The 13,937-nt window shown below is 38.6% G+C and overlaps 1 protein-coding gene across 9 annotated transcripts in view; it reads right to left on the reverse strand.

The window, feature by feature from the left end:
- NPNT (nephronectin) overlaps positions 1-13,937 on the reverse strand; it is a 79,293-nt gene that overhangs the window by 7,494 nt on the left and 57,862 nt on the right. For all 9 annotated transcript variants that reach the window (XR_011559640.1, XR_011559639.1, XM_070757908.1 and 6 more), the window contains 3 exons: positions 6,369-6,464; positions 5,006-5,104; positions 3,164-3,420 (listed from right to left, as the gene is read on the reverse strand). Coding sequence is in view for 7 of the 9 variants with exons in the window: in XM_070757908.1 (XP_070614009.1) it covers positions 3,164-3,420; positions 5,006-5,104; positions 6,369-6,464 (452 nt within the window). In the remaining 2 variants the exon portion in view is untranslated. The remainder of the gene's footprint in view (positions 1-3,163; positions 3,421-5,005; positions 5,105-6,368; positions 6,465-13,937) is intronic.

Raw genomic sequence — 13,937 nt, forward strand, 5'->3', positions numbered from 1 at the left:
CGTGCAGAATGCAGCTGCAAGAGCAATCATGGGCTTCCCTAAATATGCCCATGTCACACCAACACTCCGCAGTCTGCATTGGTTGCCGATCAGTTTCCGGTCACAATTCAAAGTGTTGGTTATGACCTATAAAGCCCTTCATGGCACCGGACCAGATTATCTCCGGGACCGCCTTCTGCCGCACGAATCCCAGCGACCAGTTAGGTGCCACAGAGTGGGCCTTCTCTGGGTCCCGTCAACAAAACAATGTCGTTTGGCGGGACCCAGGGGAAGAGCCTTCTCTGTGGCGGCCCCAGTCCTCTGGAACCAACTCCCCCCAGAGATTAGAATAGCCCCCACCCCTCTTGCCTTTCGTAAGCTCCTTAAAACCCACCTCTGCCGTCAGGCATGGGGGAACTGAAATATTCTTTCCCCCTAGGCTTCTACAATTTATGTATGGTATGTTTGTATGTATGATTGGTTTTTAAAATAAGGGTTTTTAGCTGTTTTAGTATTGGATTGTCGCATGTTGTTTTTACCACTGTTGTTAGCTGCCCTGAGTCTACGGAGAGGGTCGGCATACAAATCCAATATATAAATAAATAAATAGTAAATAATAAATTTAGTAGTGGGTTCTAAAACCCATTGCTATCGGTTCGTTTGTGCACTTATGTAGGAAGCTTCTGCGCATGAGCAAAAGTATCCTAGGTGGGTGGGTGGAGCATTCTGGTTGGATGGGCGGAGCCTCCCACCACTGGCACTACCAGTTCAGAGAACCAGACAGAAATGGAAGCAACCCATCACTGGGCTCATCTAACATAATGATTTTTAAAATACGCATCAACCTTCCTTCTATCATACAGGGTGCGTTCCAAAAAAGTAATGCACTTTTTAAAAAGTAATTTACTGAACAGATTTGCACAAACACTTAAAATTCTTCAAAGTACTGTCCTTGGGCCTCTACACATTTTTTACAGAGACTCTGCTATGACTGGTACGTGCCCTGAAAAGCGTCTACGGGGACCTCTCGCAAGGTCTTTGTCACGGCTGATTGAATCTCTTCTATGGACAAAAACCGGGTTCCTTTCAGGGCTGCCTTAATCCGAGGGAATAAAAAGAAGTCTGCTGGGGCGACGTCAGGACTATAGGGAGGGTGGGGCAGCGTTGGCATCTGGTGTTTGGCCAGGAACTCGCGGACTCGTAGTGCGTTGTGGCAAGGTAAGTTGTCATGATGGAATTGCCAGATAGCGGAAATGTCTTTTCTCATCCTGATGACCCTTTTTCAGAGTCTTCCCAGCACATCCACGTAGTAGGCAGTGTTAACTGTGTGTCCTTGAGGAACAAACACCTTATGGACCATTCCTTTACTGTCGAAAAAGACAATGAGCATTGTTTTCACTTTTGATTTGCTCATTCTTGCCTTTTTTGGGCTTGGGGGACTGGTCCATGTGCCACTCAGAGCTTTGGCGTTTTGTTTCTGGGTCATATTCAAAAACCCAGGTTTTATCACCAGTGATGATGTTCAATTTCTATATGTTGCAAAAGTTCATTTGAAATTTCTGCTTGGTTGGTCTTTTGGTCATCTGACAACACCTTGGGCCCGAGCTTGGTGCACACTTTCCTCATCACTAAATCTTCAGTAACAATGCGAAACACAACAGTAGATGACAAGTTCAGTTCATTGGCAACCATCTTGATACTCAATCAACGGTCAGAGTCCAACAATTGTCGAACACGAGTCACATTGTTGTCGGTTTTGCTGGTTGACGGCCGCCCAGGGCGTTGTTCGTCATGAACCTCTTCCTGACCCTCCTTAAAGGCCTTTAACCACTTCAAAAATTGTGAGTACGACAGAGCAGAGTCCCCGTAAGCCTCACAAATCATTTTGTTAGTCTCCTCAAGAGATTTTTTCAATTCTTAATCGCGTAACGTTGCTCGATCGTCGATTCCATTTTTTTCGTGACACGGTCGGCGCGCAGAGGTTTACAATAACTGACGTCCTGCTGCTTCCACAGCTTGGAGAGCACTGACTGGTTTCGTGGCAAAGCTTAGCATCCCCACCACCTACTCCAAGTGCTTCAGTCCCACTCTGACCAATAGGAGTGGCGCGGGAAATTCAATTGCATTACTTTTGGAACGCACCCTGTACCTCAAATGACCATTCCACCAAATTTTGTGCACAAAGAAGATTTCTAGATTTTAATATCATAAAATCTTGCAATTGAAGTGGGGAAATGAAATTTAAGTAGTGTTTTCAAATCTAATCAATACCTGAACAAAAATGGTTAGTGGAAAGATTGATATTTTCAGAAATCGGAGGAAGAGGATTTGCCTTATATTTCAAACTCAGTGCATAAAATAATGCAACAGGGAATTTAATCTAATACTGGGGAAAGCTCTTTACTTATTGGAAAGCATAATGATTAAGATGTTAGATGATTTAATTTTTATCATGGCTTATAGAAAAATGCAATGCAGAGACAATTTTGATAATTAAAAATATACAATCAAGAACTGCAGAAAAAACAATTGCTGCCAACCTGCCTTCCATTGAGGACCTGTAGACTGCACGAGTCAAAAAGAGGGCGGGGAAAATATTTACTGACCCTTCACATCCTGGACACAAATTGTTTCAACTCCTACCCTCAAAACGTCACTACAGAGCACTGCACACCAAGACAACTAGACACAAGAACAGTTTTTTTCCGAACGCCATCACTCTACTAAACAAATAATTCCCTCAACACTGTTAGACTTTCTACTAAATCTGCACTTCTATTCTACTAGTTTTTCTCATCATTCCTATCACCCATTTCCTCCCATGTTGACTGTATGACTGTAACTTGTTGCTAATATCCTAAGATTTTTATTAATATTGCTTCTTCATTGCTTATTTTATCCCTATGACAATCATTAAGTGTTGTACTACATGATTCTTGACAAATGTATATTTTATTTTATGCATGCTGAGAGCATATGCACCAAGACAAATTCCTTGTGTGTCCAATCACACTTGGCCAATAAAAATTCTATTCTATTCTATTCTATTCATTGAAGAAATTGTAACACATATAGAGATTAATAGAAGGAAATGTAACTCTCATGCTAAATATAAATAATATTGTGCTCTCTCTCTCTTTCTTTGTGTTTATTTTTTCCCCTTAGATCCCAGAATTGTACTCACGCTTTTGATACCAGGTCCTTTCAACGTTAAACTCGTCTGACTCCAACCATGACCTCTGTTTCTTCCCCAAATTGCTGGTCCATGAATACCAGTCTTTCTTAGAAAGACTTGAAGCAAACCGGAGTGTGATCCAGACACTTTATGCCTAAAGGATAAGCAGAGATCTTCGGAGCGAGTTAAATGGCCAAGTGGGAGAACCAAGCGGGAAAATCGACCTCCCTTCCCTTTGGGTTGAGAAACAGATAAATATTGTCCACCTGTTTAAAACAAAGTGGGAGGAGAAAACAAATTATTTCAACACGCCCTTGAAAAAAAGGAACACGATAACAAGGAATTAAATTTGTGGCTGCAACAAAAGGCTAATATTGACCACTCAGCTTGTAACACTGTAAATAACATGGATGCAGCACTGATTGGTTTATTTTAAAATTATTTACACAATTTCAGGATATAATCTACCCTAAAGGACACACACACACACACACACACATAATCTACCCTAAAGGACACACACACACACACACACACACACAGAGAGAGAGAGAGAGAGAGAGAGAGAGTTTAAAGACCCGAATATGCCAAGACCTACATACCTATACCTGTGAAAATCTACAAAAACTACACACACACAAACACACAAACACATACAGTGATCCCTCGTTTTTCACTGGGGATGCGTTCCAAGACCAACCGTGAAAAACGAATTTCCGTGAAGATATGTTTTATGTATTTAACAAGTATTTGGACTTTTAAAACCCACCCTTTGCATTAAACAGTCATTCTATAATGTTTCTCAGCTGGAACTACATGTGATATCCTACCAGTTTCTTTAATAGAGTACGGTAGTACTGTAGAAGAATTTTAAATGAATTTTTAATGGATTTAAATTTTTTAATGGATTTAATGGATTTAAGCGCCCTTTGAAAACCCGTGAAATAGCGAATCTGTGAAAGATGAACCGTGAAGTAGCGAGGGATTACTGTATACATATACATACATATATACAGTGTTCCCTCGATTTTCACAGGGGATGCGTTCTGAGACCGCCCGCGAAAGTCGAATTTCCACGAAGTAGAGATGCAGAAGTAAATATACCATTTTTGGCTATGAACAGTATCACAAGCCTTCCCTTAACACTTTAAACCCCTAAATTACCATTTCCCATTCCCTTAACAACCATTATTACTGGTACTCACCATTGACTAATACATTTGGTGATCCTGATATTTATAAACATAATTATTTATTAACAATAATTGGGTTTTTTTTTGTTATTTATTTGCAAAAATTATTAGTTTGGAGATGATGTATGACATCATTGGGTGGGAAAAACCATGGTATAGAAAAAAACCCGCAAAGCATTTTTTAATTAATATTTTTTGAAAAACCGTGGTATACGCTATTCGCGAAGTTTGAACCCGCGAAAATTGAGGGAACACCGTACATACATACGTAAATATATATATAATATATTCGGGTAGCGGCCGATTTCCCCTTCCGCACAATTTTTGTTGTAAGCGCCAAATTTCCTATTGTTTGTTTAAGGTTCGGGTCACAACCAAATCAGGTTGCGAACAAAGTTGTGGAATGAATTATTGTCATGATGACCAGAGGTTTTACTGTATTACCATGTTGTTCACACACACTGCTTTTCAATTTTTTCCATTCAGGAAACAGTCCAAAGAAAATGGCCCTGGAAAATTTACATATGCTGGAAAGCTAAAACAAAACTTTAAATTCTAACAGAAACACTGCTCAACTCCAAATAAATCAATTGCCCAAAACTACATACCAGGATTTATCATATAGCACTATTTTAAATGGAGGGAAATTGAGCAATACCTGAGGAGTCTTTAATAGGTTCCCAGTGTAAATCATCATTTCTTTCCTTGATCCATCCACACAAACCACTATCAAAGTTGCAACTATGAATCAGAACACCTATGGAGAACCAGAAAAAGACCTTCAGACCTGAGACAGGTTAACTCCTCTTTAAACATGCTGGGATTTTCCTTTCAATACTTTGAAGGCACTAGATTGTTAGAGGCTAAGCTAAGTGTAAGGTTATTATATGTAGTCACTGTTCACAAAAATAATGTAAAGAATATATCGATCACATTTGCAAAAAGGAGAAACTTTTATTAATCCATAGGCTGATGAAGGCAAAGGAATTCGAAGCCGTTTTCCTGCTGTTCTCTTCTTTTCTGGTTTTAGAAAAGTATGAGATATTCAATTTAGTTAAAATTTGCCATATTGGGGCAAATTATAAAGTTGTGTATATAAAGCTTTGACGTCACGAAGACGTCCTTCCTGGAGGCCACGTTTCGGCCAACCAGAAAGGATGTCTTCGTGACCCATGGAATTCTCTATTGGGATTCCCCACCTCCGTTTCAGCCTCCAGATCGGCCGAAAATGCCGCTGCTGATTGCAAAAACGCCGCCCGGCTGTAACCTTCTGAAAAAGCCGGGCGCTTCTCGGCAGCCTCCAGAACCCGAACTCGAACTTTTACCAAACTTCTGGATTCGGCGTTCAGGAGAACGCCGAGAAGCCCCCTGGCTGTTTCAGAAGGTGACAGCCAGGTGGCGGCGCCCTGCGGAGCGCCATTTTGGGATCTGCGGTGGGTTTGTAAGCTGGAAAAAGTTCGTAACAACAGGCAAAAAATTTCTGAACCCCGGGTTCGTATCTCGAGATGTTCGTATCTCGAGGGGTTCATATCACGAGGTACCACTGTGTTGCTTTCAAATCTAATCAATACCTGAATAAAAACAGTTATTGTGGAAAGATCAACATTTTGAGGATTCTGCTTTATATGTTTCATTTGATACTTTCCTCAGAATGGCTTTCAGTAAATAGAGTTCTCATTTAATACTGCAAGCACAATTGGTTTGTACATACTTAAGTATTAAAGTTTGTATACTCTGTGTTACTGCGTTTCCGACATGGGCCGGTTCACCCCCTGCACTTAGGAGCAACCTACTGCTGGCCCTTGGCGCTTCAGTGGTCAACAATTCCCGTGATTGATGCCAAAGTTAGTGCCATGAGATAGGCAGTAGAGCGGACTCCAGCCCCTAACCCGTGAGCTTGTACACATATGCTTGGTGGTGCACATATTCTTAGGAACATGGTACATCACAAACAGTACTCTTTTCCTCTTAACAATGCTTTCTAGAATGCTAGCTATATCCAAAGTGACCAAGTGCTTTACCTGGATCATCATTTGCTTCATCCTCATTGGCACTTGTCCCTTGTTCAATTTCAAATGTTTCTAAGAGATGATTGCTCACTCCAGGCTGGCGGGGAACTGGAAAGAGGAAACCATCAAGCCATTAAAAAAGGAACAATAAATAATAATAATAATAATAATTTATTAGATTTGTATGCCGCCCCTCTCCGAAGACTTGGGGCGGCTCACAACAATAATAAAAACAATGTTACAGCGGAACAAATCTAATATTAAAAGAGAAAAAGACATATAAAACCCTATCATTTAAAACCAAACAACACATACATACCAAACATAAAGTACAAAGTATAAAAACCTGGGGAAGGAAATGAACCTCAGATTATTACAAAGATTACCTACCAACCTGTTGTCAACCCTCACTGCAAAAGCCATTTGGGTGAGCTTGTAAGAAACACAAGGATTTCAGCTAAGTTATACTTATAGAGGCCACAACCAACTGCTATGATTCATGAAGAAAACTATAGAGCACGGGGATTAAACTCATGGTGTCATACGGTGATTCTTGCAACATTTTCCACCTTCATGGAGCTAGGGTGGGCGTGGCCAACGTGTGACGCATCCGGCCAGCGGGTGGCTAGTTTGACACCGCTGCTATAGCGAGAAAATCATATTCAGGTATTCTTGCATTTCCTTCTCAAAAGCTTTAGGCTTTGTTTCTGCTTCCATTGTTTTCATTTTTCCCTAACATCCAGCCACATTACTAGAAATATTCTTATGCAAGTGTGACAGATTCAAACTCAACCCTGATAAGACAGAGTGGCTGTGGGTTTTGCCTCCCAAGGACAATTCCATCTGTCCGTCCATCACTCTGGGAGGGGGAACTTTTGACCCCCTCAGAGAGGATCCGCAACTTGGGCATCCTCCTCGATCCACAGCTCACATTAGAGAACCATCTTTCAGCTGTGGCGAGCAGGGCGTTTGCCCAGGTTCACCCGTTGCACCAGTTGCGGCCCTATCTGGACCGGGAGTCACTGCTCACAGTCACTCATGCCCTCATCACCTCGAGATTCGACTACATAGAAACATAGAAACATAGAAGACTGACGGCAGAAAAAGACCTCATGGCCCTTGCTATTTTATCTCACAATGGATATATATTTTAGATTTTGAATTATTAGATTTGTCAATGTATATTGTTTCTGTCACTGCTGTGATCCACCCCGAGTCTGCGGAGAGGGGCGGCATACAAATCTAATAAATAATAATAATAATGTTTATCCCAGGCATGTTTAAATTCAGTTACTGTGGATTTACCAACAATGTCTGCTGGAAGTTTGTTCCAAGGATCTACTACTCTTTCAGTAAAATAATATTTTCTCACGTTGCTTTTGATCTTTCCCCCAACTTGCCTCCCAAGGACAACTACTATAATGCTCCCTACATGGGGCTACCTTTGAAGAGTGTTCAGAAACTTCAAATCGTGCAGAATGTAGCTGCGAGAGCAATCATGGATACATGGCCTCCACCCTCCCTGTGGTTTCCCCAATCACACACAGTATTTACTTTTACATTGATTCCTATGAGAAAAATTGTTTCTTCTTACAAACGTTTCTACTTAAGATCCTGGTTATGGAATGAATTAAGTTCGTAAGTAGAGGTATCACTGTATTGCTTAAAGACAACAGTTCTGGTTCCAATTGTGGTTTTCAACCAAGAATTACCTGTACAGTAAACCTAACCCTTATACGTTATCATCATAAGGTTAAATTCTTGTTGACAACACTATAGAAGAGGCAAGTAATATGCATACTAGAGGTAAGTAGAGAGAGAACATCTTTCCCAATTAAATCATTTTGACATTCTGTTTGGAAAAAACAATATACAGTAATTCTTTATAACAATAATAGCATCGACACAGTTACATTTAAAATTATCTTTATTTATTTATGCATTTAGTTAGTTAGTTAGTTAGTTAGTTAGTCCAATACACAATGAGGGTTTTAGTGGGTATATATCTATATACACATAGTAAAATACATGATGAAGGTTATAGAGGAGATACTCATAGTAAAATATATCTAAGAAATAATAGAAAAGAAGATTATTATTATTATTATTATTATTATTATTATTATTATTATTATTATTATTTATTAGATTTGTATGCCGCCCCTCTCCAGAGACTCGGAGCAGATTTCAATGTCCACAACTTTTATCTCAAAGTTCTTCCTAATTTGGAGCTAGGACTACAAAAGGATCTAAATCTTTTGAAAGAATAATGCCTTAGGCCCTTTGTCACATGAAAGCTTGACAAATTGATGTAATCCAAAACACGAAAGGAATTTCATGTGCAAACTGTAGGGCATGGGCCTTGGATAACAACTAAAGAATAACATGCAATTATGATAGCTTTAGACTACTCATATCAATATCTCTAAATGCCAAACTATTTCTGCCGTGTAGCTAATATTTCCCAGAGAAACCAGCAAAAACATGAGCGTTGAGCCCTTGATATTAAGGTTGTAATTTCGTTAAGATTTACAGGCTGCATTTTCCATTCTGCATTCTGAGCAGACATGCCTGGGATCTTACAGGATAGAGGCAATAAGCCTATGCTGATATGTATACAATATATAATGAAGCCTTTACAGAAAAAACACCTTTTCCTTTGGCTATAAAGGTAAAGATTCCCCATGCACATGTGCTAGTTGTTTCCGGCTGTAGGGGCAGTGCTCATCTCCTTTTCTAAGAGCCAGCCCTGTTTGAAGACATCTTCGTGGTAATGTGGTTGGCATGATGTGGTTGGCATCCGTTACGCAGCGCTAGGGATTCGAACTGTCGAACTGCCGACCTTTCTGATCGACAAGCTCAGTGTCTTAGCCACTGAGCCACCAAGTCCTCTTTAAAACCATTAAAGAACTGTAAAAAAATACTGAAAACAAGACTGATAGATGCAGGGATGTTGATAGTAATGGAGCTAGCTCATTAGTTCACCTGTCTCCTGTGGCCTCAGGCCTCCTGGTATAACTACATCTCAAGGGACCTTCAAAATCTTAGATGAGATGAAGACATCCTCACCTCAGGAGGGAGGGAGGAAGACAGTGGAGGAATTGTAAATATTCTAACAGATTTTCCTGAACATTAGCTATTTTGTGAATATGCCATATTGCCAATCATAGTTCACGTTTTTTCTATCATAAATTACAAAAGAAGCATCTACTTGCATTGCATATTAGACATAGAAACATAGAAGACTGACGGCAGAAAAAGACATCATGGTCCATCTAGTCTGCCCTTATACGATTTTCTGTATTTATCTTAGGATGGATATATGTTTATCCCAGGCATGTTTAAATTCAGTTACTGTGGATTTATCTACCACGTCTGCTGGAAGTTTGTTCCAAGGATCTACTACCCTTTCAGTAAAATAATATTTTCTCGTGTTGCTTTTGATCTTTCCCCCAACTAACTTCAGATTGTGTCCCCTTGTTCTTGTGTTCACTTTCCTATTAAAAACACTTCCCTCCTGGACCTTATTTAACCCTTTAACATATTTAAATGTTTCGATCATGTCCCCCCTTTCCCTTCTGTCCTCCAGACTATACAGATTGAGTTCATTAAGTCTTTCCTGATACGTTTTATGCTTAAGACCTTCCACCATTCTTGTAGCCCATCTTTGGACCCGTTCAATTTTGTCAATATCTTTTTGTAGGTGAGGTCTCCAGAACTGAACACAGTGTTCCAAATGTGGTCTCACCAGCACTCTATATAGCGGGATCATAATCTCCCTCTTCCTGCTTGTTAGCCAATATGAGAAATGCAAAATGAAACAATGATACCTGTGCAATTTACCTATTATTCATTTTTTCATTTGCTGGATGTATTTACAGTTATGTATGTATGTATGCAGGGGTGGGCTACTGCCCGGATGGGGAGGAACACAGTGGGGTAATGAAAATGGAGCTCCACCCCAGAGCACCCAATTTGCACTGAAAGATGTTGAAAGAAAATGCAGGGCATCCTGCATAAACCAGGCCCACAGTGTAACGATTTTGGTAGCCCTTCACTGTATGTATGTATGTATGTATGTATTATACATACATATATGTATGTACGAACACTGCTCAAAAAAATAAAGGGAACTCTTAAACAACATAATATAACTCCAAGTAAATCAAACCTCTGTGAAATCAAACTGTCCACTCAGGAAGCAACACTGGCTGACATTGAATTTCACATGCTGTTGTGCACATTCAACTTTGTACAGAACAAAGTATTCAATGAGAATATTTCATTCATTCAGATCTAGGATGTTTTCTTTCAGTGTTTCCTTTATTTTTTTTGAGTACTATATGTTTGTGTGCGTGCATGCGTGCATTTGTTTGTTTGTTTGTTTATAAAAATTGTTGCTGCCTACTTGTATCCCACAACTTTGGGCCTATCCTGAATGTGGGTAACAATGTTTGCAAAATAATTTTTAAAGAACCCTTAATAATTCTGACAGAGGATTATGATGTAGTACATCTTTTTTCCTGAATACTGGGCATTCTTAGATAACACCTTCATCATTCTCAAGCTTTACTGCTGCATTTTCCACCCCTAATTTATGAGGACTTTATACTTACAATATATATTAAAGGTGGGAGATTCAAACAAACTGCTTTTTTGGGGGAGGAAGTAAACTGTCTTAAGAAAATATTCTACTGGGAGTTGCTGAAACACTGCCAAAATCGCTCCCAAAGTTATTCAGGAATGCACTTGTCCACGGAAGATAACAAAATTCATATTCTATTAGCTACGCAATGTAACTGTTCTGGGCACCAAAGACTTTTCAAAGTACACTACAAACTCTATAATTAACATCAGTTGTGATGCTAAAGATGAAACAGAACACTGGAGTATTTCTCGGCATGCATTCCATAACATGCAAGTCATCAAATGTAATTTGTGGCATGAAGGCTGGCTTGGCGTGAAAGCACTGCAATATAATTTGTATTGGAAAAAATTAATTAAAAAATAAAATAAAATAAAATAAAATAAAATAAAATAACATAACATAACATAACCAACCAACCAAACAACCAAACAAATAATAAGACATCTCTCTAAATGATGCTCCCTAAATGAAGGAGCACCTTTGGAACCATGAAGCCTAAATGTCTCCCATTTGATGGGCAGGTGCCATAAAGCAGAAATCAACAATTAGTTTTAACTCGACTTTCCATTTGATTCTTGAGCAAGTAGCCAGAAGATGGCTATGAGAATTCTCAGGAAACAAGACATCTGCGAGATGTAATGGTACGTGGTATCTGTGAGACTGCCTTCTACCGCATACCTCTCAGCGACTAGTCAGATTCCACAGGGCTGGTCTTCTTCAGGTCCTGTCAGCTAAACAATGTCAGCTGGCGGATCCTTCTCTGTGGTTGCCCCAACTCTCTGGAATCAGCTATTGGCCTACCGGAAAGCCATAAAGACCTGGGTTTTCCAACAGGCCTGGGGCCATTGACCTTGGGGGGGAGGCTTACTAGCAAGGTTAGCTCATGAATATATGGATGGCTGTAATTATTTTAAATTGAAATGCTTTGATATTGATTCATGTTTATTTTTGTTGTGAGCTGCCCTAAGTCCCTGAGGAGCTGGGCGGCACACAAGTAAATAAGTAAATAAGTAAATAAGTAAATAAGTAAATAAGTAAATAAGTAAATAAGTAAATAAGTAAATAAGTAAATAAGTAAATAAGTAAATAAGTAAATAAGTAAATAAGTAAATAAGTAAATAAGTAAATAAGTAAATAAGTAAAGTAAATAAATGAATAAATAAATGAATAAATAAATGAATAAATAAATGAATAAATAAATGAATAAATAAATGAATAAATAAAAAAATATTGGGTCCAAAATATTAACCCATTACATACTTGCTATTGATTTTTTTTTATTCATAGCCAAATTTCCTATATCACAGCACTCCATTCAATTTTCAGATGATCTAGATTTTCCTATAATAGACCATAAGCTACAAGTCCAGCATTCTATTCACACAATGAACAAATGCCCAATATCAGAGGGAAGTCAGCATGCAAACAAAACATGATGAAAGTAACAGCATTCCACAACTTGTATCCCTTACCACACAATATTCACATTACCTCTGATAGCGGACGTATACTGCTCAAAAAATAAATAAATAAATAAAGGGAACATTCAAATAACACATCCTAGATCTGAATGAATCAAATATTCTCATGGAATATTTCATTTGCACTACTGTTCCATTGGCACAACAGCATGTGAAATTGATTGTCAATCGGTGTTGCTTTCTAAATGGAGAGTTTGATTTCACAGAAGTTTGACTTACTTGAAGTTATATTCTGTTGTTTAAGTGTTCCATTTATAGAAACATAGAAACATAGAAGTCTGACGGCAAAAAAAGACCTCATGATCCATCTAGTCTGCCCTTATACTATTTTCTGTATTTTATCTTAGGATGGATATATGTTTATCCCAGGCATGTTTAAATTCAGTTACTGTGGATTTACCAACCACGTCTGCTGGAAGTTTGTTCCAAGGATCTACTACTCTTTCAGTAAAATAATATTTTCTCATGTTGCTTTTGATCTTTCCCCCAACTAACTTATTTTTTTTGAGCTGTCTATATAACTATAATGATTAGCTGCATAACTATCACAATTAGATTACCTTATTCTCCATAAATTTGTCTACACTATTTGTGGCGGTAGGGGAAATCTTATTTTGAGCATCAGGAGAACATCAAGTTATACAAGATCTTGTGATACAATATTCCAAATAGTAATTTTGTGCTTCTAAATCCATCCTTCAGTGCATAACCTTGGTTTGTCCTAAGAGGGGTAGAAAAAATGTTTTTGCCAAATCAGACATAAATGTATTCATTTTTATTATTCCTTTCTTAATTCGTTCTTTAGAAGTAGTTTATTTAAAGTAGACATAATTTAGAATTTTAGATTCTAAAATGCCACCTTGTGGATCAATATTAAAAACATGTTGCTTAACCCCACAAATAGTTTTGCCCTAACTGTATAGTCTGGAGGACAGAAGGAAAAGGGGGGACACGATCGAAACATTTAAATATGTTAAAGGGTTAAATAAGGTTCAGGAGGGAAGTGTTTTTAATAGGAAAGTGAACACAAGAACAAGGGGGCACAATCTGAAGTTAGTTGGGGGAAAGATCAAAAGCAACATGAGAAAATATTATTTTACTGAAAGAGCAGTAGATCTTTGGAACAAACTTCCAGCAGACGTGGTTGGTAAATCCACAGTCACTGAATTTAAACATGCCTGGGATAAACATACTGTATATCCATCCTAAGATAAAATACAGGAAATAGTATAAGGGCAGACTAGATGGACCATGAGGTCTTTCTCTGCCGTCAGTCTTCTATGTTTCTATGTTTTTATGTAAGTTTATTCTTTTCTCCTTTTTTCACCATATGAAATACGAACTACTCCTACTAAACTTTAAAAATAAATCAATTGCAAATCAGAATAGGTAATGGTAATAGATGGACCATGAGGTCTTTTTCTGCCGTCAATCTTTCTTTCTTTCTTTCTT

Source organism: Erythrolamprus reginae, chromosome 7, assembly GCF_031021105.1.
Source record: "Erythrolamprus reginae isolate rEryReg1 chromosome 7, rEryReg1.hap1, whole genome shotgun sequence".
In the NCBI taxonomy this organism is placed as follows: domain Eukaryota; kingdom Metazoa; phylum Chordata; class Lepidosauria; order Squamata; family Dipsadidae; genus Erythrolamprus; species Erythrolamprus reginae.